General features: G+C 39.3%; 2 protein-coding genes across 3 annotated transcripts in view; one reads left to right on the forward strand and one right to left on the reverse strand.

Annotated features, from left to right (window-relative positions):
- Nucleotides 1–5,363, forward strand: part of LOC106055460 (tubulinyl-Tyr carboxypeptidase 2-like) — a 17,770-nt gene extending 12,407 nt beyond the window's left edge. Inside the window, exons 10-12 of the mRNA XM_056022676.1 lie at nt 2,052–2,135; nt 2,548–2,645; nt 3,472–5,363. Of these exons, the coding sequence (XP_055878651.1) occupies nt 2,052–2,135; nt 2,548–2,645; nt 3,472–3,565 (276 nt within the window). The 3' untranslated portion in view covers nt 3,566–5,363. The remainder of the gene's footprint in view (nt 1–2,051; nt 2,136–2,547; nt 2,646–3,471) is intronic.
- On the reverse strand, nt 5,364–27,473 carry LOC106055466 (protein disulfide-isomerase A5-like). 2 transcript variants are annotated; one of them, XM_013211732.2, is made up of 2 exons: nt 26,742–27,473; nt 5,364–5,749 (listed from the first exon to the last, which is right to left on the reverse strand). In XM_013211732.2, the coding sequence occupies exon 1, from the start codon at nt 27,231–27,233 to the stop codon at nt 26,781–26,783; it is 453 nt and encodes a 150-aa protein (XP_013067186.2). In that variant the 5' UTR covers nt 27,234–27,473; the 3' UTR covers nt 5,364–5,749; nt 26,742–26,780. The 2 variants fall into 2 exon arrangements, with proteins under 2 accessions (XP_013067186.2, XP_013067187.1); XM_013211733.2 differs by lacking the exon at nt 26,742–27,473 and adding an exon at nt 9,124–9,743.
- Nucleotides 27,474–27,813: the final 340 nt, after the last annotated feature.

The raw sequence follows: 27,813 nt of genomic DNA on the forward strand, positions 1-27,813 counted from the left end.
AAACATTCCTTCATACCAAATGAAGAGTTTCTCAGTAACTAGACCTTTAAATATTCCTTCATACCAAATGAAGAGTTTCTCAGTAACTAGACCTTTAAATATTCCTTCATACCAAATGAAGAGTTTCTCAGTAACTAGACCTTTAAATATTCCTTCATACCAAATGAAGAGTTTCTCAGTAACTAGACCTTTAAACATTCCTTCATACCAAATGAAGAGTTTCTCAGTAACTAGACCTTTAAATATTCCTTCATACCAAGTGAAGAGTTTCTCAGTAACTAGACCTTTAAATATTCCTTCATACCAAGTGAAGAGTTTCTCAGTAACTAGACCTTTAAATATTCCTTCATACCAAGTGAAGAGTTTCTCAGTAACTAGACCTTTAAACATTCCTTCATACCAAGTGAAGAGTTTCTCAGTAACTAGACCTTTAAATATTCCTTCATACCAAATGAAGAGTTTCTCAGTAACTAGACCTTTAAACATTCCTTCATACCAAATGAAGAGTTTCTCAGTAACTAGACCTTTAAATATTCCTTCATACCAAGTGAAGAGTTTCCCAGTAACTAGACCTTTAAATATTCCTTCATACCAAGTGAAGAGTTTCCCAGTAACTAGACCTTTAAATATTCCTTCATACCAAATGAAGAGTTTCCCAGTAACTAGACCTTTAAATATTCCTTCATACCAAATGAAGAGTTTCCCAGTTACTAGACCTTTAAATACTCCTTCATACCAAATGAAGAGTTTCCCAGTAACTAGACCTTTAAACATTCCTTCATACCAAATGAAGAGTTTCCTAGTAGCTAGACCTTTAAACATTCCTTCATACCAAATGAAGAGTTTCCCAGTAACTAGACCTTTAAACATTCCTTCAAACCAAATGAAGAGTTTCCCAGTAGCTAGACCTTTAAACATTCCTTCATACCAAAGAAAGAGTTTCCCAGTAACTAGACCTTTAAATATTCCTTCATACAAAATGAAGAGTTTCCCAGTAGCTAGACCTTTAAACATTCCTTCATACCAAATGAAGAGTTTCCCAGTAACTAGACCTTTAAACATTCCTTCATACCAAATGAAGAGTTTCCCAGTAACTAGACCTTTAAACATTCCTTCATACCAAATGAAGAGTTTCCCAGTAACTAGACCTTTAAACATTCCTTCATACAAAATGAAGAGTTTCCCAGTAACTAGACCTTTAAACATTCCTTCATACAAAATGAAGAGTTTCCCAGTAACTAGACCTTTAAACATTCCTTCATACCAAATGAAGAGTTTCCCAGTAACTAGACCTTTAAACATTCCTTCATACAAAATGAAGAGTTTCCCAGTAGCTAGACCTTTAAACATTCCTTCATACCAAATGAAGAGTTTCCCAGTAACTAGACCTTTAAACATTCCTTCATACCAAAATGAAGAGTTTCCCAGTAGCTAGACCTTTAAACATTCCTTCATACCAAATGAAGAGTTTCCCAGTAACTAGACCTTTAAACATTCCTTCATACCAAATGAAGAGTTTCCCAGTAACTAGACCTTTAAACATTCCTTCATACAAAATGAAGAGTTTCCCAGTAGCTAGACCTTTAAACATTCCTTCATACCAAATGAAGAGTTTTCCAGTAGCTAGACCTTTAAACATTCCTTCATACCAAAATGAAGAGTTTCCCAGTAGCTAGACCTTTAAACATTCTATCATACCAAATGAAGAGTTTCCCAGTAGCTAGACCTTTAAACATTCTATCATACCAAATGAAGAGTTTCTCAGTAGCTAGACTATTTGACATTGTTCAATTTTAGTGTTTGCCATTTGTAGTGATCAAGTTTTTAATATTTTGATACCAAAACTATACAGCCAAATATATAGTTGTTTTGGTGTTGTTGGCATCCTTCAGTCATTAGACATGCTGGCAACTGTCATTAAATAAAAGATATCTTGGATGTTATTTTATCACTCTACACTTTTCATGCTTTGTGTGTTCTATACATTTTAATTAGCTTTATATCTCTAATCATTTTTCTACACATTTTTCTATGCTTTGTGTTTTTGATAGGCTCTAATGGTGAACATGAGCATTGCCAGCAAGAAGGATTGCATTCGTGAGCTAGACAACCATGCCAGAAAAATGAAAAGCTTGGTGAGTCATTTAACCTCATTAGGGTATGTGTGAACTCTGACTGACAACCAAACTTTAGTTCCGCCTACGAGGAGTTTTATTTTGTGCTCTACTGAAACATCTATGTTGTCTTGGTTGCCAATGTTGTTTTAGTATCAGCAGCTGGTTTGAGAAAACAAGGTTTGATGTAGCAGGTCATTCAACTGGCTGAAACATATCCGAAATAGTTGCTTTTTGTTTTCATATTCTTGACCTAATTAGATGTAGATTGACTTCTGTAATTGTTTATATTATAAAGTGGATGTTTTTAATTTCAATTTTTGGGTTTATATTTACATATTGAAGTTCACAAGTCTTGCATGCAAATTTGTTTTGAATTTGTGTTTTTCTTGTTAGAAAAAATTGATTGAAATAGTTTTTTTTTTTTGTTCAGGCAAAGTCCTCCACTATCAGCCCTTACAGTACATTCAAAATGGTGAACACAGTGGAAGCCACATCAGAAACAAGATCTCACAGCCTTAACAGAAGATCGTAAGTCATTGTACACACCACTTGCCTTCTATAAGATATAAGTCCGAGGCTGGATCTTGTTGCTCTATTCAGCTGTGCTATTTTGTTTAATTGTAAAAATACCTTTTATTTTAATATTTACTTAATGAAAATGTTGAGGCAAAGTGCTTAACTTCAGAACTGGGGGGGTCTCTGGTTCAAATCCTGGTGAAGACTTGGATTTTTAATTTTGGGATCTTTGGGCGTCTCTGAGTCCACCCAAACCTAATGGGTTCCTGGCATTAGTTGGGTAAAAGTAAAGGCAGTTGGTCGTTGTGCTAGTCACATGACAACCTCGTTAACTGTAGGCCACAGAAACAGATGACATTTAAATCATCTGCCCTATAGATCACAAGGTCTGAAAGGGGAACCTTACTTTTAATAGAAATATTGAGAATAACATAACATTTTGCCATTACTTGATTTAGTTTTTGGCATTGCTAAGATAATTGGAGTGCTTGAAGTAATTTGTATCTTTGTGTTACACAATTTTTGTTAAAATTATTTGAGATTTTCACATTCATTGAAAACAAAGAGATTATGAAGCATAAAGTCTCTTAAAATATGGTTTGAGGGTTCAGCAGGGCTTAATTAGAAGTCAATTAATCAAAGGGACATAATGAAAAGTATTTCTATTGTCAATTGATTTTAGAGATTTTGAAACTCTGTCAGCAGTTATGGTTTGTTTGTTTATTTTGTAGGCTGCTGTTGGGTTGCTAATGATCTGGATGAAGATGTGTTTGTAGACCTAATTAGAATTCAAACATGATGAATGTATTAAAAAAATATTTTTTTTTATTCTATGCAGAAATTCATTTCTGGCAGCTAGTTTTGTGAATAAAAAGAAAAAGAAGAATTCTGGGACATCTCTAAATGACTTTGAATACCAGATAAGAATTTAAAACTAATGACAAAGCTGGGCTCTGTCTGGCAGCGGTAGAGAAAGTAATCACCGAGTACAAGTACACTGAGTTTAGGTTTCAAATAAATTGCTGTTATTTATATTCTGATCTGCATTCAAACATTCTAAGGACCAGCCAATGAAGAGATTGTCACTGACCAATAAATATTTGAGATGTCTAAATCCTTTTTGTTTTCTTGTGGATTTGTTTTACAGTTTAATTTGATCTTTGACCTTTCTACTTCTGCTTAAAGAGTGAAATTTTGTATTAGTTGTAGTTTACAGAAACTCAATTTAAATAATTCATAGTGTTTGTTTTGTTATAATTTTGTGCTTATTATAATATGACACATCTGTGGCTACTCAACCACTTACCTTGTCTGTAGTGGGCAAGAAAGTCAAATAACTGATATTCATGATACGAGACATTACTACCACCATCAATCTGAGATATTATGTTTAACAGTTCACAAAATATTTGTATACTAGCCTTGTGTTACCCGTCGATATAGTCACTGAGAGTGTTTTGTAAACAATTAAATAATAATGTTATATAAGTATAGCGAATGTGTGAATGTAAAAATAGTATGAATCAAAATAGCTAATCGACATAAATCCATTTTTTCAAATAAAAACATTTGCTTGTAGGCCTACATATATTTGATTAAAATTTGAAATGAATAGACTTTATTTTGTATGTTCATATGTTAAAGTATAAAGTAGATCTATCATCTTTGAATTAGATCTTGAGTTAGAGATAGCCTAGATCTAGACTAATCTAGAGTTAAATATTGGCTTGGATAGAGTTCTTTCTGCGCGTGCATGGAGGCTTTGCTCTGCACATGCATGACCTTTTTTGTTAGATGTATGGAATCATGAATAGTACTATTAAAATAGCGAACGAAATGTATGAAAAATGCTTTAGGAAAACAAATTTGAATGTTAATTTGATTATAATATGAAATGAATGGACTATAATTAGTATGTTAATGTGTTAAAGTATAAAACTATCTTTGCGAAGAGAAGTTCTATCATCTTAGAGTTGAATTAGAGTTTTAGACTAGGAATAGAGAGATGTGCAACATTTCAGACTTGTCTAATGAAAGAATGTGCGTCAGGACTTCTAAATTCGCAGATATAAGAAACCAATTTATGTAAAAATGCTTTTTAAACACAAATTTGAAGGTTAATTTTATTGAATTATGGAATATGATAAAAAATCATGATTTAAATTTGAACTTATTGTCTTATGTGCTGAGTAAAATTTGTGATATAAAAGTCATATATACTGATGATACACTTTAAAAATTTGTGATATAAAAGTCGTATATACTGATGATACACTTTTCTATATTTTTGTTTTATACTTTATACACTGTGACTCAATTTACATGGGAGCAATGTTACATTTCTTTTAAATTTTACATTTAAGTTTTTTGTGCTTTTTACATTTTTTAATGTTCAAATTAAATTGCAGTTTTTATTTCATGTTTTTATTTCATTTCAATTTTTTGAACAATTTTTTCAATAGATATTTTTTTTTTATATTCAGCTGTTTTTATCATAGTTCAATTCTTTGAATAGATATTAATATTATTTATATTCAGTCTCAACAGTATACTAGATTACTGTGTGTGTGTGTGCTACTTCATGTATTGACATACGTTGTGATAATTATTACAGATTATCACTTGTGAACCATTGTTTTAGATTTACAGTAAAAACTTGTGCATTGTGTTTATTGAATATGAAACATACACCATAAGACAGCACAGAAAAATAAAGATACAATGTAAACATTTTCTAGTCAAAGGTGTAGCTTTATTAAACTGCTATCTGAGGCACAAGGGGAGCACATTGAAACATTCTAAATCAAAACTATTTCTCTAAACTCAGACCAAAAATTGGAATTGCTCTTGCATAAAGTTATCTGCCCTTGCTTAGACAATGAAGAAATGTTGAGTTGCTTCCCTTGCTACAAGAAGATATTTAGTCCTATCATGAAGCCAAGTTCTGTATATTTTATCAAACACTGAAAACAAATGTTTATGAAGGGGGTGATGATTCAACATTTCTCTAGGAGACCTGTAGAAACCAAAATGTTTGTTCACTCTGCGTCTTCAACTTGTGATTCCATAAACAGTCTGTGGGGTGATTGTTTGCCAGGGAACTTCTAAGGAGTGTGCTGTCAGGGAAGACAAGAGAAACAAAAAAAGAGCTCCATTATAACAACAGTTGAATTGTGTAGCAGATTGAACGAGGGGATGGTGTTGTGTGGGGCCAGTACAACTAAGTACCTTTTTGGATGATTCAAAGCGCAACTGAAGAACAAACGGTTAATTTATTGGTGTTGATGTGGGCCAGGAGTGGGCACATAACTAATAGCAAAATTCTACTCTAAGGAATATGACAACAAATAGCCAAGTTCTACTCTAGGGCATATGTTTAACATAAATACCCAAGTTCTACTCTAGGGCATATGTTAAACATAAATACCCAAGTTCTACTCTAGGGCATATGTTAAAACATAGATAGCCAAGTTCTACTCTAGGGCACATGTTTAACATGCATAGCCAAGTTTTTCTCTAGGGCATATGTTAAACATACATAGCCAAGTTCTACTCTAGGGCATATGTTAAAACATAGATAGCCAAGTTCTACTCTAGGGCATATGTTTAACATAAATAGCCAAGTTCTACTCTAGGCCATATGTTTAAGCCAAGTTCTACTCTAGGGCATATGTTTAACATAAATAGCCAAGTTCTACTCTAGGGCATATGTTAAACATACATAGCCAAGTTCTACTCTAGGGCATATGTTTAAGCCAAGTTCTACTCTAGGGCATATGTTTAACATAAATAGCCAAGTTCTACTCTAGGGCATATGTTTAAGCCAAGTTCTACTCTAGGGCATATGTTAAACATAAATAGCCAAGTTTTTCTCTAAGGTATATGTTAAACATAATAAATAGCAAAGTTCTACTCTAGGACATATGTTAAAACATAGATAAGTTCTACTCTAGGGCACATGTTTAACATAAATATCAAATTTCTACTCTAAGGCCATGTTAAACATAAATAGCCAAGTTCTACTCTAGGGCATATGTTAACATAAATATCAAATTTCTACTCTAAGGCCATGTTAAACATAAATAGCCAAGTTCTACTCTAGGGCACATGTTTAACATAAATATCAAATTTCTACTCTAAGGCCATGTTAAACATAAATAGCCAAGTTCTACTCTAGGGCATATGTTAACATAAATAGCCAAGTTTTTCTCTAAGGCTTATGTTAAACATAATAAGTAGCAAAGTTCTACTCTAGGGCACATGTTTAACATAAATAGCAAATTTCTACTCTAGGGCCATGTTAAACATACATAGCCAAGTTCTACTCTACGGCATATGTTAAACATACATAGCCAAGTTCTACTCTAGGGCCATGTTAAACATACATAGCCAAGTTCTACTCTACGGCATATGTTAAACATACATAGCCAAGTTCTACTCTACGGCATATGTTAAACATACATAGCCAAGTTCTCTAGGGCATATGTTAAATGTAGAATGATGTGAAGTTGTACTCTAGGGCATATGTTAAATGTAGAATGATGTGAAGTTGTACTCTAGGGCATATGCTTAACATAGCAAATAGCAAAGTTGTAACAAAACACAACTTTTGAAAAAAAAAAAAAGCCAATACAAACATTGCCCCCTCTCCCCTTTTTATGTAGCAACAGATAGCGTCAAACTCTTTTTTTTTTTTTTTTTACGGGAAAAAACGGGGGAAAAAAGGGGTGAGGGGTGGGGGAGAATCGAGTGAGACTGCTACTATATTTAGTCAAACCTTTGTAATATAATTTGTTTTGTTCACCTTCTCTAGACATGCTTCACGTGTTGGTTTATTTTTAAATTGATTAGAAGAAGGGCGACAACAATCAGTGGAGAATATCAAGTGTAGAGCATACGTTTAAATACTCAAAACAGTTATTGACACAAATGTGTATGTGTCTCATTTCTCCACAAACGGCCGCATGCCCCCCTACCTCCAATGTTTCATTAAATAAATAGCCTAATAGATCTAGATCTAATTAGCGAATCTCTATGTCATTAGCATACTGTATAATTCATAGAGTACAGTTGACTATCTACAACCTGCATAGACATAAAACAGCCACGTTGGCTAGAGATTAGATTTCGTTAAAAGTCACAAGATATTGTCCCCCCCCCCCTAACAAACAAGATGAGCACACTAGTCTCGCTGTACAAAGTCAATCTAATCCAAATAACAAAAGCTTAATTTATATAGCGCTCTTGTATTGGCCTCCTTCAATCGTAGAACGACTATGGTTCATCTCGAACACTTTTTCATATGACTGTGGAGCCCTATTTAGGAGAGACACACATATTGCAGGTCAAGGTGGCTCTTAGCTAACACGTTCACAGAACGGAACATCGTGTCTGATTTCATTCATATTAAAAGGTACAGACGTTCTTTTATATTTCTAGATCTAGATCTCAAGTCTCTACGAGAATAGCGTATACTTGAATACTGAAGGCGCGCGTGCACATATGCAAGAGGAACTAATAGAGCATGCCGGGCCGGCCTTAGATAACTGGAGGCCCTAGACAAAGTTATCTTGGTGGCCCCAAATGAAATAGAAAAATAAACATTGAAAAATGAAAGTTCGCAATTTATTTAAGGTCTAGCAACTCCAACACTAACATTAAGCATATATTGAGGACATTTTATATCAGGAAAGTAGCAACTAGTGAGGACATTTTATATCAGGAAAGTAGCAACTAGTGAGGACATTTTATATCAGGAAAGTAGCAACTAGTGAGGACATTCAATATTCACAAGAAGCGTGGTCGAGAGGCTAAGTGCGCTTGAACTTGGCTTGTCTTGGCTACCTAGAAGGGGGCTCGAGGTTCGACAACCGACTCGGGCAGAGTTGTGTTTACTGAGCGCCTAAAGGCAGCACGGAAAACCAACTCCTAGATACCCCCTCCCCCCACTGGTCCACAAATGATATTGGACCAAAGCGCTCTGAGCATGCTATAAGCATGAAAGTAGCGCTATATAAAAGCTATAATAATAATAATAAAAAAAAAAAATAATTGATTTGAGCCCTGTGCGAGGCCCTAGGCGGCTGCCTTTTTTTTTTTTTTTGTCTATGCCTAAGGCCGGCCCTCGAGCATGTAATGTAGCCTTAGAATATTTAAAGCACTGTAGGCCCCTAGATCTTTTTTCCAAGGACTATATCTAGATCAAAAGAGCATCTAGATATGTAGATCTAGTAGCATATATAGGCCTAATCAATAATAATAGGCCTAGGCCTATATATTCTATATTTCATATAATGGATTGGTCTTGCTTTAAGTCCAAAATGTCAATGTGAAAAAAAAAAAAAAAAAAAAAAACCGAAATAGCCTAAAGATCTAGATCCAAATTATGACGAAGGCTTATTGTTTAGATCTAATTTTAAAAGGTAGTTCTAGATCTATCTATTTGTGACGTAATACCATTAGCAGGCGTAAAGATAGTTTATTTACTAACCGGTTTATTTGGCGGGAAAAATGGGCACTCTTCGACAAGTTTTCGCAATTCTTTATAGTCCATGTAATTGACCACCTCGCTCAGCTTCTTGCCGCGAGCATACAGGAGGAAAGCCGGGAGGTGCCTGTTGAAAACGTTCTCCATCTTGCAGACGTGAGGGAACTCCGCGCAGTTCACAGCTGCGAAGATGTGACCCGCTTCCTTCTTGGCGGTGTTGGCCGCCTTGACGAAGTGGGGCTTGCAGCGCTGACACTCGGGACAAGAGGGGTTATAGAACATGACCAGCGCTATGTTCTGCTCGCTGAGATAGTCTGAGAAGGTGGTGTCCTGCAGGCCCATGACAGCAGGGGACTGGGCGAAAGCGTCCGGCTTCACCTTCCGAGCCAAGGTTTGAGAAGGCGCCATGTTAGTGAAACAAAGCTAGAATCTAATACTTATCACTTTTGGTGGGGGGTTGAAATCAGCTCCTCTAGAGCGGTGACAAATATTCAATCGAGACGCTTTCGTTGTGCTCAGAACTAGACAGTAGATTCAATGAAGAAAACAGTCTGCCATGATGTTTCGCCGGTCTCATAGATGGCGTTGGTCGCTATAGTGACGTCATACACTCTGCACCGTTCAGCACCATTGAAGAATGTATTTTTATGTCTAATTAGGTCTATTATATCAACTTAGGTCTATGTCCCTTTCCTTCGGGATTAACAAAATGGCATACGATTGTGCCAATCAAATTAGTGACTATAATTAACATCTTACTTTATTAACTCATGCCGTCTATCATTATCAAAACTCTAATTTATGAACGCACCATGTCTACACCAAATTATGAATAATTGCGCATTCAGTTCTGTAAGACCTGAACTGGTAGTGCGAAGTCTAGATCTAGATCTAATAGGAAGTTACCATTTACTGCTTTTATTTTCATTAGAAGAGATTCTTTTCAAGGCAGAAGACAGAGTTGAGTTTGAGTTTAGGCACATCGGCACAAGTTAGGCCATGTCGTGCCCGTAATCCTTTAAGGGTCACTCTCCCTTTATATAACAAGGGCTAAATTCAATACAGTTAAATCATTAAAAACAAGGTCTATTCACAGTTAAAATAGTAAAGGTAGTACAAATTTAATAATTTGGTTAAAAAAAAAAAAAGAAAGGAATAGCGAAAGACGGTCGACAGATTGTCTCATATTTATTTTGGATTTTTTTGGGCACATAAGTCAAGCGCTAAAAGTTACACATCTGAGGTATTTAAAAAAATGTTCACTCACAATTCAGTTGGTGTTGCCCCCAACAGACTGAGGGATACCTGAAGGCGAAAGGGAAGCAGTTTTCTCTGGTGAAATATGTGAAGTTTTTATTTGTGTTTAGTTCACGAGAGAGTGGTGAAGTTTTAGAGCACCCCCGAGTCAAAAAGTTGATCTGGAGATGTTTGCGACTTCTCTGAACTGCTAAAGTTCCTTACTAGACTATTTATAGACCTGCCTAGTCTCGTTCTGATAACATCCAGAGATATCACTGGCCTAGATTTTGTTTCTACTTACTAGACTGTTTCGGGTGTGCCTTCAGGGTGGAAGAATGTTACATCTTAGTCAAATCTCAATTATGGCGGATTACAGTCTACATATACTTAAAACATTTATAATTTTTTTTAGGGGGAGGAGTGGGACGTGAGAATGTTGTTTTAAATATTTAAGCTTATTCGACACTAGCAGCTGGGGAAAAATGGCACTGGATAGATCCACATGGAGATAAGAGCATAAAAGAAGGGTCTCGGATTGCAGATGTCATACACAACAGAAGCAGAAAGAAGGGTGAAAACGCAACGGCGCCTTGTGATTACATATGCCCAACCTGCGACCGCAGCTGTGTATCAAGGAGTGGCCTTTTTTAGTCACACAAGAAGTTGCAAAGGGAAAAGATCGTCTCTCGAGACGTAAAATACAGATTCGTTAAGTTTTAAAAAAAAGTGTCTATCGTAATATATCTTTTTGGGGGTGTATTTTACATTTTCGTTTGAACCTCTAGCGTCAAAACGACCATCGCCAAAACAGCTTTAGTGGGCTACAGACAAGAATATAGGCCTACAATGATTGTACGATATACGAGTATGTGTTCGCGAAGGCGATTAAAAAAATAGTTTTCTTCAATGTATAAGAGTGTTGACCTGACAAGCTATAAAGGATTTCTGAATAATGTGCCTCTACAGTCTACTACAATGTAACATTTAACAATGTAGGCCAGTGCCTGCAAGACGAAAGACATGTCCTCCTTTTGCCTAACGCCTGGTAGCTCTACTTTAAACTCACCCTAAAGGACCGCATTTCTCATGCGGTCATACATCATACTGGATAGATGTCTGACCCAGCGCAACTTTCGAAAGGTAAGTAGTGCTCCAACAGTGCCCACAGCGGACTGCAGAACGAGGTTGGATATTTTAGGATATATGGCACATCGGCACATTTTAGGCCATGACGTACCCCTAATCTCTCATGGATAATTTCCCCTATCGATTGAATATAGGTCAAAAGTGAAGAGTTACACTAATTAGTGTTACCAGTGTATGCCCATTATGGGGCGAAGGCACCTTTGATGGAATTGTTAGACGATTCTTGCGTGCCTCATATAGTCTCCGAACAAAACAAACGTGTGGTGATAACCACTGCTTTAAAGACAGATGTTTTGTTGGTTGGCCGAGAGACCTATTCCACCGTACTCTTATTCGGAGGCCACCTTAAGCGCTGTTGGCTGTAGTTTTATCTCTCTAGACAGAGACGCATCGATGGACACTGCGCTGTCCAGGTAAGTGAGGAGGTATTAAGCCATTTACAATGATTGGTGGAGTTGAGTTAGCTCTGCTTAGGGAGCGCGTGACTCCCGTTTTTCTGACACAGGTAGAACAAATGAGGCAGCAGCCTCAATAAAAACATTGACTGCTAGAGGAATTAATATCTTGTACTGCGTGAGCGACGATTTATGTTCATTTTTTTTTATATAGATAATGAACTTATAATGTCTTTAGTACTGCTCTTGATACTAATACAAGTCACACTTGTCTTGACTTCGGTTTCAACAAGATGGACTCAACTGATTAAATACAGGAAGAGACACAACAGAATGAGACAACATATGTACCGGAAGCTCTCAATTGGAACCAGTGAAATTTGGAGTGGAGTCTCACGTGGAGTCTCACCAGAGAATGCTGACCATATCCTTCAAAACTGCTCTCTTTACCAAAAGACCCGAACAAGACACTGGCCCCAAAACACTACAATAGAAAGAAAACTATATGGAGAGCTCCCTGATTTAGAAACCACTGCGCAGTTCATCTCATGTAATGGTCTAGTCATCTGAACACTCCAACATAACAATGAGAACGAGGAAGAAGAAGAAAACTGATTAAATACAAATAGATTTAAGTTTAATCCCTATGCAAATGATTAAATCTCTAGACATCACTTGTAGCTTTTTTTTTTGTTGTATGCAGCTATTTTGTAATCTTATCTTGTATATCTCAGACGTTACTTCAAAAAAAGGAGTACGTCCTACGTCTTAAATAATAGTGTTTGTACACGGCTTTGTGTTAGTGTTTGTATATGGCTGTGTGTTTATAAATGACTGTGTTAGTGTTTGTATATGGCTGTGTGTTTATAAATGACTTTGTAAGTGTTAGTATATGGCTTTGTATCATTGTTTATATATGGCTTTGTGTCAGTGTTTGTATATGGCTTTGTGTCAGTGTTTGTATGGCTTTGTGTCAGTGTTTGTATGGCTTTGTGTCAGTGTTTGTATATAGTTTTGTCAGTGTTTGTATTTAGCTTTGTGTCAGTGTTTGTATATAGCTTTGTGTCAGTGTTTGTATATAGCTTTGTGTCAGTGTTTGTATTTAGCTTTGTGTCAGTGTTTGTATACGGCTATGTATTTTGAACTGCTTATAGATTCTATAACCAACTCTCCTACATATGAAACGAAATTGTACTAAACATGTGCTGGTAACAAAACGTAACATTATGAAAGGGCCCCTTGACCATCATTTCTCTGGGTTTTTTGACAGTTTTGAAATTGACCAAAAACATTTTATGTTGCCTAGGACGCAGTAATGTGAATCTCGACTTCGTCTGCTAATTATGACTGTTGATATAAGTCAGTGAGGACTAGCAACTGAATTTTAACACATTTATTTGTGCTTTTTTTCAGATTTCGTTTATAGATGAGCGTGCGTTTTTTTTATGTTTTAAGTGATTTATATAATAACTAGATCTAGATGGATTTACATCGAATTGAATTAATCCTAGATTTAAGAGAATTTCGGCTTATGAATAACAGTGGAATGACAGAACGACAATGACGACGACCAACCGTCACTAAAATACTTTTAAAATACCACACACACAAAAAAAGGCTACAAATTGATTTATTTTGTTGGTAAATAACATTGTTCTTCTGCTGCACACGTCTCCGAGTCATGCACACGTCACCAAAGTATTCAGAGTTAATATTAGTCATTTGCAGGCAAAGCTACAGAGAATGTTCACAGGATGTTACATGCAAACCTGGAGGGTGTTCACACAACGCTGAGACAAAGCTTGAGGATGTTCACACAACGCTGAGACAAAGCTTGAGGATGTTCACGCAATGCTGAGACAAAGCTGAAGGATGTTCACACAATGCTGAGACAAAGCTGTAAGATGTTCACACAATGCTGAGACAAAGCTGTAAGATGTTCATAAAATGTTCTAAAGTTCATTAGCAAATCAGGAAAATGTTCATTGTGATAAAAAGAAGTCCGGAAGATCACCAGGTAATAACAGTTTATTTTCATGAGTGTTTGCAGAACTCATTCGAACAGCTCACCCCGAACAGGAATGCGCGAAGCGTTGGGCGCGTTCTCGACGTACTTCTTCAGGGTGCGGTAATCGATGCGGCCACCGAAGACATTGACGGGCCTACCTTTGGAGTAGAGCTTGAACGAGGGCAATCGGTTGATCATCTCCTCGCGGCACAGCTCTGGCTCAGCGGTGCAGTCCACAGCGGCGAACGACTGGCCTTCCCTGTTGGTCACATACGTGGTCTTGAGGAAGTGAGGCTTCATCTGCTGACACATCGGGCAGTTGGGGTCATAGAACATGACCAGGGCGATGTTCTTCTCGCTCAGGAACTCCCGGAAGTTGCTGGACAGCAGCCCGGTGATTTTCGAGGACCCGATAAATTTGTCTTTAGTACTGCGTTTCGGTGCCATGTTGATTAGTTTTTTTTGCTGCTTCTGAGGTCGAGAGTTTTTAACGTGCGATGCGGATCTCCCACTGCAGTTGCGATGTTTAATGCAGGGAGTTGATGTAGTTTAAAGTAACTGATACCAAAAAGTACTTATCTGTTTTTGGTGGATGTTAGATCTAGTAGAGAGATGGCATAGCATGTACACAATGCACTTCCTAGATCGCATTTGACGTCAGCACACAGAGTGAAACGTCACCAAGAAACTCCAATCACTAACTACTTCCGTTCAAAATAGTGCGCACAGCTTTGGTCGACGCAATGTCTTGAACAGTGTTTCTAACACTGGGCCACGCCTACCCATGAGTGCACTTAAAAGACTGGCATACAGTACATGATGACAATAGAAAAGAAACGGAACGATTTTACTTAAAACCACACAAACCATTTATATAGTTTTTAAAAGTGTCTGTAGGATGATTACAAAAGAAACTTATGGCAGGGCCAAATTTAAAGAATAACCGGGCGGGGCTACAGCCCAGGGGACTCCACAAGAAAGACGGCTCCACAAAAGATTTACAAATATATCAAAATTTCGACGGGTCAAAAACTTAAACCTTTTTTTCTAATATTTAGTTCGCATTTTTACCGCTGACAAAAATGTTGTGATTAAGAAGTGTACGCTTGTCACATGCTCGGAATAATTAAATATAGCTGCGGATATTACGACAGTGCGTCTACCAAGGGCCTTAACCTCCACAAACTCAAAAAGGAAAGTGACAATAAATTTACAAGAACTATGATTCTTTCTTATAAAATATAGCATGCGTTTAGATATGCCATTCATACGTGGATCTTTATTAAAGCTTTCGAAAAATTGTAGGGGTCTACACAAAAATCCTACCCAGGTCCTACGCATACTTAAATCCAGCCCTGTCTATGGGTAGGCTATAAGAAAAAAATGTCCTGGGTTAATTCGCTACATTTTTTCTTGGGCAGCTATTTGGAACATTTCTAGAACAATCACTACGTGTTGACATTAACGAAAGACTGTTCGATGTCCCACAATCATTAAGAATGAGAACGCTTTGAAGTCAACCCAATGCACCAAGTTGGCTACATGGAAATAACAGCGTAACATAGATTTAGGTTTATACACTGAGTTAAATGACAGCTGGACAAAGTATAGGTCTCACTGTAACGATGTTGTTATGGTATGGCGTAGTTTGGACAGTAGCGATGTTGTTATGGTATGGCGTAGTTTGGACAGTAGCGATGTTGTTATGGTAAGGCGTAGTTTGGACAGTAGCGATGTTGTTATGGTATGGCGTAGTTTGGACAGTAGCGATGTTGTTATGGTATGGCGTAGTTTGGACAGTAGCGATGTTGTTATGGTAAGGCGTAGTTTGGACAGTAGCGATGTTGTTATGGTAAGGCGTAGTTTGGACAGTAGCGATGTTGTTATGGTATGGCGTAGTTTGGACAGTAGCGATGTTGTTATGGTATGGCGTAGTTTGGACAGTAGCGATATTGTTATGGTATGGCGTAGTTTGGACAGTAGTGATGTTGTTATGGTATGGCGTAGTTTGGACAGTAGCGATGTTGTTATGGTATGGCGTAGTTTGGACAGTAGCGATGTTGTTATGGTATAGCGTAGTTTGGACAGTAGCGATGTTGTTATGGTATGGCGTAGTTTGGACAGTAGCGATGTTGTTATAGGCTACTTGGTATGGCGTAGTTTGGACAGTAGCGATGTTGTTATAGGCTACTTGGTATGGCGTAGTTTGGACAGTAGCAATGTTTGTTATACTTGGTATGGCGTAGTTTGGACAGTAGTGATGTTGTTATAGGCTACTTGGTATGGTATAGTTTGGAAAGTAGCGATGTTGTTATAGGCTACTTGGTGTGGTGTAGTTTGGACAGTAGGGATGTTGTTATAGGCTACTTGGTATGACGTAGTTTGGACAGTAGCCATGTTGTTATAGGCTACTTGGTATGGTGTAGTTTGGACAGTAGGGATGTTGTTATACTTGGTATGACGTAGTTTGGACAGTAGCGATGTTGTTATAGGCTACTTGGTATGGCGTAGTTTGGACAGTAGCGATGTTGTTATAGGCTACTTGGTATGGCGTAGTTTGGACAGTAGCAATGTTTGTTATACTTGGTATGGCGTAGTTTGGACAGTAGTGATGTTGTTATAGGCTACTTGGTATGGTATAGTTTGGAAAGTAGCGATGTTGTTATAGGCTACTTGGTGTGGTGTAGTTTGGACAGTAGGGATGTTGTTATAGGCTACTTGGTATGACGTAGTTTGGACAGTAGCCATGTTGTTATAGGCTACTTGGTATGGTGTAGTTTGGACAGTAGGGATGTTGTTATACTTGGTATGACGTAGTTTGGACAGTAGCGATGTTGTTATAGGCTACTTGGTATGACGTAGTTTGGACAGTAGCGATGTTGTTATAGGCTACTTGGTATGACGTAGTTTGGACAGTAGCGATGTTGTTATAGGCTACTTGGTGTGGTGTAGTTTGGACAGTAGCGATGTTGTTATAGGCTACTTGGTATGGCGTAGTTTGGACAGTAGCCATGTTGTTATAGGCTACTTGGTATGATGTAGTTTGGACAGTAGCGATGTTGTTATAGGCTACTTGGTATGGTGTAGTTTGGACAGTAGCGATGTTGTTATAGGCTACTTGGTATGACGTAGTTTGGACAGTAGCCATGTTGTTATAGGCTACTTGGTATGACGTAGTTTGGACAGTAGTGATGTTGTTATAGGCTACTTGGTATGGTGTAGTTTGGACAGTAGGGATGTTGTTATACTTGGTATGACGTAGTTTGGACAGTAGCGATGTTGTTATAGGCTACTTGGTATGGTGTAGTTTGGACAGTAGCGATGTTGTTATAGGCTACTTGGTGTGGCGTAGTTTGGACAGTAGTGATGTTGTTATAGGCTACTTGGTATGACGTAGTTTGGACAGTAGCCATGTTGTTATAGGCTACTTGGTATGACGTAGTTTGGACAGTAGCGATGTTGTTATAGGCTACTTGGTGTGGTATAGTTTGGACAGTAGGGATGTTGTTATAGGCTACTTGGTGTGGTGTAGTTTGGACAGTAGTGATGTTGTTATAGGCTATTTGGTGTGGTGTAGTTTGGACAGTAGCGATGTTGTTATAGGCTACTTGGTATGGTGTAGTTTGGACAGTAGTGATGTTGTTATAGGCTAATTGGTGTGACGTAGTTTAGACAGTAGCCATGTTGTTATAGGCTACTTGGTATGGCGTAGTTTGGACAGTAGCGATGTTGTTATAGGCTACTTGGTATGGCGTAGTTTGGACAGTAGCGATGTTGTTATAGGCTACTTGGTGTGGCGTAGTTTGGACAGTAGCGATGTTGTTATAGGCTACTTGGTATGACGTAGTTTGGACAGTAGCGATGTTGTTATAGGCTACTTGGTATGGCGTAGTTTGGACAGTAGCGATGTTGTTATAGGCTACTTGGTATGACGTAGTTTGGACAGTAGCGATGTTGTTATAGGCTACTTGGTATGGCGTAGTTTGGACAGTAGCGATGTTGTTATAGACTACTTGGTATGGCGTAGTTTGGACAGTAGCGATGTTGTTATAGGCTACTTGGTATGACGTAGTTTGGACTGTAGCGATGTTGTTATAGGCTACTTGGTATGACGTAGTTTGGACAGTAGCGATGTTGTTATAGGCTACTTGGTATGACGTAGTTTGGACAGTAGCGATGTTGTTATAGACTACTTGGTATGGCGTAGTTTGGACAGTAGCGATGTTGTTATAGGCTACTTGGTATGACGTAGTTTGGACTGTAGCGATGTTGTTATAGGCTACTTGGTATGACGTAGTTTGGACAGTAGCGATGTTGTTATAGGCTACTTGGTATGACGTAGTTTGGACAGTAGCGATGTTGTTATAGGCTACTTGGTATGACGTAGTTTGGACAGTAGCGATGTTGTTATAGGCTACTTGGTGTGGTGTAGTTTGGACTGTAGCCATGTTGTTATAGGCTACTTGGTATGACGTAGTTTGGACAGTAGCGATGTTGTTATAGGCTACTTGGTATGACGTAGTTTGGACAGTAGCGATGTTGTTATAGGCTACTTGGTATGACGTAGTTTGGACAGTAGCGATGTTGTTATAGGCTACTTGGTGTGGTGTAGTTTGGACAGTAGCGATGTTGTTATAGGCTACTTGGTATGGCGTAGTTTGGACAGTAGCGATGTTGTTATAGGCTACTTGGTGTGGTGTAGTTTGGACAGTAGCGATGTTGTTATAGGCTACTTGGTATGACGTAGTTTGGACAGTAGCCATGTTGTTATAGGCTACTTGGTATGACGTAGTTTGGACAGTAGCGATGTTGTTATAGGCTACTTGGTGTGGTTTAGTTTGGACAGTAGCGATGTTGTTATAGGCTACTTGTTGTGGTGTAGTTTGGACAGTAGCGATGTTGTTATAGGCTACTTGGTATGGCGTAGTTTGGACAGTAGCCATGTTGTTATAGGCTACTTGGTATGATGTAGTTTGGACAGTAGCGATGTTGTTATAGGCTACTTGGTATGGTGTAGTTTGGACAGTAGCGATGTTGTTATAGGCTACTTGGTATGACGTAGTTTGGGCAGTAGTGATGTTGTTATAGGCTACTTGGTGTGGCGTAGTTTGGACAGTAGCGATGTTGTTATAGGCTACTTGGTATGACGTAGTTTGGACTGTAGCCATGTTGTTATAGGCTACTTGGTATGACGTAGTTTGGACAGTAGCGATGTTGTTATAGGCTACTTGGTATGACGTAGTTTGGACAGTAGCGATGTTGTTATAGGCTACTTGATATGACGTAGTTTGGACAGTAGCGATGTTGTTATAGGCTACTTGGTATGACGTAGTTTGGACAGTAGCGATGTTGTTATAGGCTACTTGGTATGGCGTAGTTTGGACAGTAGCGATGTTGTTATAGGCTACTTGGTGTGGTGTAGTTTGGACAGTAGCGATGTTGTTATAGGCTACTTGGTATGGCGTAGTTTGGACAGTAGCGATGTTGTTATAGGCTACTTGGTGTGGTGTAGTTTGGACAGTAGCGATGTTGTTTTAGGCTACTTGGTATGACGTAGTTTGGACAGTAGCGATGTTGTTATAGGCTACTTGGTATGGCGTAGTTTGGACAGTAGCGATGTTGTTATAGGCTACTTGGTGTGGTGTAGTTTGGACAGTAGCGATGTTGTTATAGGCTACTTGGTATGACGTAGTTTGGACAGTAGCGATGTTGTTATAGGCTACTTGGTATGACGTAGTTTGGACAGTAGCGATGTTGTTATAGGCTACTTGGTGTGGTTTAGTTTGGACAGTAGCGATGTTGTTATAGGCTACTTGGTGTGGTGTAGTTTGGACAGTAGCGATGTTGTTATAGGCTACTTGGTATGGCGTAGTTTGGACAGTAGCCATGTTGTTATAGGCTACTTGGTATGATGTAGTTTGGACAGTAGCGATGTTGTTATAGGCTACTTGGTATGGTGTAGTTTGGACAGTAGCGATGTTGTTATAGGCTACTTGGTATGACGTAGTTTGGACAGTAGCCATGTTGTTATAGGCTACTTGGTATGACGTAGTTTGGAGAGTAGTGATGTTGTTATAGGCTACTTGGTGTGACGTAGTTTAGACAGTAGCCATGTTGTTATAGGCTACTTGGTATTATGTAGTTTGGACAGTAGCGATGTTGTTATAGGCTACTTGGTATGGCGTAGTTTGGACAGTAGCCATGTTGTTATAGGCTACTTGGTATGACGTAGTTTGGACAGTAGCGATGTTGTTATAGGCTACTTGGTGTGGTGTAGTTTGGACAGTAGCGATGTTGTTATAGACTACTTGGTATGGTGTAGTTTGGACAGTAGTGATGTTGTTATAGGCTACTTGGTATGGCGTAGTTTGGACAGTAGCGATGTTGTTATAGGCTACTTGGTATGACGTAGTTTGGACAGTAGCCATGTTGTTATAGGCTACTTGGTGTGGCGTAGTTTGGACTGTAGCGATGTTGTTATAGGCTACTTGGTATGACGTAGTTTGGACAGTAGCGATGTTGTTATAGGCTACTTGGTATGGCGTAGTTTGGACAGTAGCCATGTTGTTATAGGCTACTTGGTATGACGTAGTTTGGACAGTAGCGATGTTGTTATAGGCTACTTGGTATGACGTAGTTTGGACAGTAGCGATGTTGTTATAGGCTACTTGGTGTGGTGTAGTTTGGACAGTAGCGATGTTGTTATAGGCTACTTGGTATGACGTAGTTTGGGCAGTAGTGATGTTGTTATAGGCTACTTGGTATGACGTAGTTTGGACAGTAGCGATGTTGTTATAGGCTACTTGGTATGACGTAGTTTGGGCAGTAGTGATGTTGTTATAGGCTACTTGGTGTGGCGTAGTTTGGACTGTAGCGATGTTGTTATAGGCTACTTGGTATGGCGTAGTTTGGACTGTAGCGATGTTGTTATAATGGACAGCGTTGTTTTGATTACAGCACAGTTGTTATAGTGCATAAAGTCGTTTTAACTAGCGATGTAATTATAGTAGAAAGGTTTTTTTTTACTGTAGCGATGTTGTTATAGTGGACATGACCTAGTTATCTATCTCAAGATTGACCACAATTCAACTTACTTACCAGACATGTCTCCATTAAATCAGTTTTGAGGTCAATAAAAAGAAAGATATTTAAGAGAGTCTTTAAAACTCTATGGTCACATCACAAGGTCCCCAATGCTCGCAAAAATCTTCCTTCAGGGAACAGTACCAGGAAGAAGAAGAAGAGGAGGAAGATAAGAGAAATGGGAAGACAACATCAAAGAATGCCATTGGATGAAACGCTATCCAAGGCAAAGGACAGAGAGAAATGGAGAAAGACTGAACTACAATGAATTTACAACCTTTTTTTTTTTTGCCCCTTGACCGGCTCCGCTTTTTATAGTCAGGACGTCGCTCGCCCCCCCCCCCCCCCATAACACCTCACCCCACAGTTTGAGAAACACGCCGTAGAGGGAACTATTTAGACCTCAGCACTATTTAGAGTCATGTCAGCACTATTTAGAGTCATGTCAGCACTATTTAGAGTCATGTCAGCACTAATTATTATTATAGCTTTTTTATATAGCGCTACTTTCATGCTTATAGCATGCTCAGAGCGCTTTTGGTCCAATCTCATTTGTGGACCAGTGTGTGTGTGTGTGTGGGGGGGGGGGGATATCTAGGTTGGTTTTCCGTGCTGCTTTTAGGCGCTCAGTAAACACAACTCTGCCCGAGTCGGGTGTCGAACCTCGAGCCCCCGTCTAGGTAGCCAAGTTCAAGCGCACTTGGCCTCTCAACCACGCTTCCCACTAATTAGTGCCATGTCAGCACTATTTCGGCCATGTCAGCACCATTTTGGTCATTTCAGCGCTATTTAGGGTCATGTCAGCAGATTTTTGCCCAATCCATCACTAATTAGGGTCATGTCAGTACTATTTTCATGTCAGCACTATTTTCATGTCAGTACTATTTTCATGTCAGCAGTTATTTTTGGCCATGTCAGCACTATTTTGGCCACGCCAGCACTATTTTGGTCATGTCAGCACTATTTTGGCCATGTCAGCACTATTTTGGCAATGTCAGCACTATTTTGGCCACGCCAGCACTATTTTGGCCATGTCAGCACTATTTTGGCCACGCCAGCACTATTTTGGCCATGTCAGCACTATTTTGGCCACGCCAGCACTATTTTGGCCAAGTCAGCATTTTTTTTTATAGAGATGACTTAAATGGTCCAAACTAATTGAAATGTGTTTTTAGTACAATTGTCCATTACAGCATTACTAGTATAAAAGTTACAATATATAAACATACACACACACACAAAACCAGCTCCTATGACGACGAATGACCTTTGGCCATGTAAGCACTTTTAAGGCCAAGAGAGAGAGAGAGAGGGGGGGGGGAGAGAGATTTAAAAAAACGCGAAACAAATATGTCCAGAGAGAGAGAGAGAGAGAGAGAGAGAGAGAGAGAGAGAGATGAGGGAATGGTGATAAAGAGATAGCCTTTTCTTTATTATTATAATACTAGTTACATGCAGTGCACATCTTTATTTATTTTTTGATAAATGTGTTTTTTTAATGCAAAACTTCCGCAGTTAGCTTTACCAGAGATTTATCTAAGAGTGTGTATACACAAAAGAACAGGAATGAGCCAGAATGACAGACAGACACCATAATGCAAGTAAAACTGTATAAGAACAGTAAAGGCACATTCCTCGTCCCATATGCTAGGACAAATGTGTACAAATACTCCTTCTTCCCTAGTGCTATTAGAGTATGGAATGGGTTGCCTGAGCTAGCCAGGAAAACCAGTGACTTGGTAGAATTAAAGTCATTGGTTAATATGCATGACTAAATGCATGACGCGTAGGACGTAATCATCTTCTTTTTCGAAGTAACGTCTGTATTATATAAGAAGACAAGGGCTAGTCGTTAGTGTAGTCGAACTTATAATGTACTTCAAACAGGCGTGTCAGGGGAAGCATTACCGAAAATGAATCAATTCACCAGAGCCTCTGAGGATTCGTTACTGACATTCCGCACTGTTGGCGGACTGGCTATATGGGCATTTGAGCTAGTGCCCGGTGGGCAGGTACCCGTGGGGCGACCTCGAAAGGGTCTCTTTGTGGTGTCTAACTTTGTAAACATCTAGGTCTACATTAGTTACACACAGATCATACACAGAGCAAGTCAATTATATACTATACTGATGTCTAAACCACGGCACTCGGGCCACATCCAGCCCGTGCCATGATGTTTACCGGTTTAATTTCTTGTGCACCCTTTCTTTTTTCTCTGATCGTGAAAGACTGAAAAAATAAAAGGGGGTGGGGGCAGTAGGAGAAGTGAACGAAACTTTAGTTAGTGATCGATTAAACTTTCAATAACACGCTGACCATGTCCAGACCATGTCCAGACGATGTCCAGGAAATGCCCTGACGATGTGCCAGCACTGATTTACACTAAAAGCCACATCCATTAAAACTTGTAATTAAAAGTGTATCGACGCACCTACAAATACAAGACAAGAATCTACATCTTTGATGTTGAAAACAAAAACTAGTCTATAAAACAAAAAAGAAGAGATCTATTAATAGTTGAATGCAGGGGTGGGCTGGACTTGAGGGCATCATGTACTCAATGAACTGCCCAACAGACCGCTTTGAATGACAGCAAAACTCGTTAAAATGAGAGTGGAGGTTACGTGGTAAAGCGGCTGACTTCCATACCTCGAGGTCTCGGGTTCAAATCTGGTGAAGACAGGGATTTAGATAGATCTTCGGGTTTTTTTAGAACCAGCCTGATCCCGTCCTACTCTAATGGGTACCCGCCTGACCTGACATTGTGGAAAGAAAGGTGGCTGGTCGTTGTGCTGGCCATAAGACACACTCGTTAAATGTCCGTCATAAAAACAGATGAGTCATCTCGACACAATCGCCAAGTCCAAAAGGAGTACTTTCGCCTACATTAGCATGACCCGTTAAAGACCCGTGAACTGGTGGGTTTGAATCCCTTTTACATACAATGCCATGAACAAATAGCAAGAAGCGTATACTTATTATGGTCCTATAGAATTAGCGTAAATGTGAACTCTATACTGCAGCGGTTCTCAACCTTTTATGCTCGGCGACCCCTTTTTTACAATCCCCCACTCTGCCGCGACCCCCCACCCACACAGCAATAGAAGAATAGACAATAACAATCCATATTTTCGATGGTCTTAGGCGACCCCTGGCAGATCGTCAATCGACCACCAAGGGGGTTGCGACCCACAGGTTGAGAACCCCTGCTCTATATGATGAACGTATTGTGGGACTACTTATAGTGTAGTATTTTCTAGTTCACCTGTAACACAGTGAGATTTCACTGAGCAACCTACCAACCTACGTACACGTCGACATGCGGTGCAACAAACCCCTCGCATACAAACGTAACTGATTATGCTCACAAACAGTTTGTGGGCCGGATTGTACGGCAATGCCACGGCCGAATGTATTTGAATCACGCGTGTCAAGAGCAGCAATTACCTCCCACGAATTGAGTCCAATGGAATTGAACCGAGCCCCTGGAGATTCATTACGCACTGTGGGCGGACTGGCTTTATGGACATTTGGTCTAATGCCCCGTGGGTAGGTACCTAAATGGGCTGGTAGGAATTGAAGTATGGTCCCTTATACAGTAAAAGATTTGATATTATTCTCTTACTAAATGGGCCTATAGAACGATACGACTTGCCTCAAATTACCATCTATATAAGATCTTTTACAGCAAAGGTTTTCAAACTGTGGAACTCGGACCCCCAGGGGATCGCGAGACGACCATAGGGGGTCCAAAGAAAGATGAAATTTGTATTTAAAAAAAAGCAATGATAAATATCAGTCCTATGATAGAACTATATTTTGCGCATGAATACCAAATGCACTCATTTTACAAAGTGACCAACTTCGTTCTTTAAATGCTTTATCACGCCCTTCAAAGAAAAAAAGTCCAAGCCTCGTTTTAAAGTTTCCAACCTAATGCCCTAGAACTCTACGACACAGCGACAGCATCTGGTTATTAAACGTACACATTTTATGATTTATTTTAAGTTATACAATGGTGCATAATATTATAATTACAATGGTGCATAATATTATAATGACAATGGTGCCGGTTAATTCATGTTTGTTAAATTGTTTTTTCGCACGCCCATCTAACCTTTAGATTATAGATCTCTACCGTACAAAGGAAACAGCCACAATGTGTCATGTGTTTCAATGTGTTATCCAACGAAAGTTTGAAACCTCCATAACTGAAGCGTTATTTTGTAACAAATCGTAATGAACTAAAGGACGAGCCCGTAGATTTCTTTAAATTTAAAATTAAAGTCTATGAAAATCGTCAAAAAATTATTAATAATGCGACAACAGTGAATGAAAAAAAAGTTCTGAAGGCTTCATATATTTTAGCACAGGGGTTCTCAACCTGTGAATCGCGACCCCCTTGGGGGTCGATTTACCATTTGGCCAGGGGTCGCCTAAGAGCATCGAAAATATGGATCGGTATTGTCTACTCTTCTATTGCTGTGTGTGTGTGGGGGGGTGGTGGTGGTCGCGGCAGAGTGGGGGGTTGTAAAAAGGGGTCGCCGAGCTTAAAAGGTTGAGAACCTCTGTTCTAGCAGAACTAAAAGAACACACGGTGGCGTAGAGTTTGATTATGATATGATTTTGGGCAGACAGTTCAGGCTGTGTCGGGAGTCCGCTAACATCGTTTGGCTAGTAAAGGGGTCCCTCAACTAAAAAAAAGTCTGAGAACCTCTGTTTTACAGAAATTACAGTGTTATACTAGTCTAACATGATGGCTGCCTGGTATGCGTGCGGTATGCGCGCTGACCTGTCATCTCGATGGTCCCGGGTTCATACCGCTGCCTTCCCCTGTCCTGCGGGAGGTTAGGACCAGGAATTAGTTTATCTTCAAGTCTGAAGAAACATCTGGAATATGTAAAACAAACACATTGTCCGTAATAATGTAATAGCCTTTCTCTGTGTACCGTGTTTGTAATGAACTTCAATGCCTGATGCATAGAATCTACAAAAGTGATTAACATAAAGTCGTAACGTGCTATAGAAAGTTACAGAAAGTAAAGTTCCTGTGGAACTCTGTTAACGAGGGTGTCATGCGGCCAGCACAACAACCAACCGCCTTTACTTTTCCCCAACTAATGTCAGGTACCCATTATAGTGCTGGGTGGACTCAGAGGCGCCCAAAGATCCCAAAATGAAAAATCCCAGTCTTTAACGGGATTCGAGCCCGGGACCTCGGTTCGGAAGCCAAGCGCTTTACCGCTCAGCCACCGCGCCTGCGTAAAGTCTTACAGTCTTGTAAAACTGACGTTAGTGTGAACAAAGTTGGACCGTAATAAAATAATTCAAACCAATCAAGACTGGGCCAGTATCCACTGAGATTACCTACCAAACTTCAACTACAAGCAACTATTGAACAAAACCTACTCAGGTACAAGATCAGTTATCAATGCATATCAAACTGTTAACATATTTGGAGGACAGGAACGAAGCGATGGCTATAATCATCATATGGTCGTTTGGTGTTAGCCTAAACCGATTTTGTCAGTCCGCATCTGATAGGCAGAAGTTATGAGGGACAGGATAACACCATGACAAGGGCTGGATGTGGCCCGAGTGCCGTAGTTACAGCATCATCGTAACTTATTATTGAGTATATAGATCGTTTAAGATGTGTGTGTGTACATAATGTAGATCTAAATCTTTGCTAAAACAATAACTCACAAAAAATAAAGCTATAGATCTAGATCATGTTCATCCAGTCTTACCTTATCAGTTGCTGGAGAAATGCGGACTGGCTAGAACTTCTATTTCTTCTTTTCAGGGCAAGGCGGATCCACCTGATCTTTCTGGATGATCTTTTCCTTCAGCGTGGCGCCGGCTTCCAGGAAATCCCCAATGCGGATGTAGTCCAGAGGGAAGTCGCGGTGGCTAACGTAGGTCCCCTTCGTGTACAGCTGGAAGGTGGGCAGCCTGGTGACGCCCTCTCTTTTGCACAGCTCCACTTCCTGCGTGCAGTCCACGGCGGCGTAGGCGTGCCCGTCGCGCCTCATGTTCTTGGCGGCCTTGATGTAGTGAGGTCGGTTCCTCTGGCAGGCCGGGCAAGACGGATTGTAGAACATGACCATGGCCGACTGTAGCTCGTTGAGATATTCGTAGAAATTACACTCGATAAGCCCCATTACTTTGTCATTTCTGACAAATTTATCTGGCATGGGCGGGATCTTCTTTGCTTTAGCAGCAGCAGCAGACAACGACATGGATCATAGATTCCAATACCGATCTAATAATTAAATAATAGATTTAGATCTGTTAAGTTTGCACACAAAATATGAAGCGACAAGCAAGTTAACTAAAAGATTGTACTCCCTGTGATGGCGTGGGCGACGAAACAGTAAATATTTACTTTAATTTTTTTCAGAAGCTACCATTAATTGTTGAAGATGAGAAGCAGGCACAAACCGGTGACGTTTTCAACCAATTCGTTGCATCATACAATGTGAAAAATTGGAGTATATCTGACGAAACAAAAGAATCGTGTTTTGATGTAACAAGAGTTATATTTGGTTCTTGACTGACCTGTATTTTATAAGATCTAGCTATCTAAATCAATGGCGTATAGAAGGAAACTCGGGACTGTTTTGTTAAATGGTCACTTCTAGTGCAGTTGTGTGCGATATAAAAGTAAAGTCAAGTTCCCCTTTTCAGACCTTGTGATCTATAGGGAAGATGATATAAAGGCCTTCTGTTTATGTGGCCTACGGTTAACGAGGGTGTCATGTGGCCAGCACAACGACCCACCGCCTTTCCTTTTCCATAACTAATGTCAGGTATCCATTA

The sequence above is a fragment of the Biomphalaria glabrata genome, chromosome 3 (genome assembly GCF_947242115.1).
Source record: "Biomphalaria glabrata chromosome 3, xgBioGlab47.1, whole genome shotgun sequence".
Taxonomy (NCBI): domain Eukaryota; kingdom Metazoa; phylum Mollusca; class Gastropoda; family Planorbidae; genus Biomphalaria; species Biomphalaria glabrata.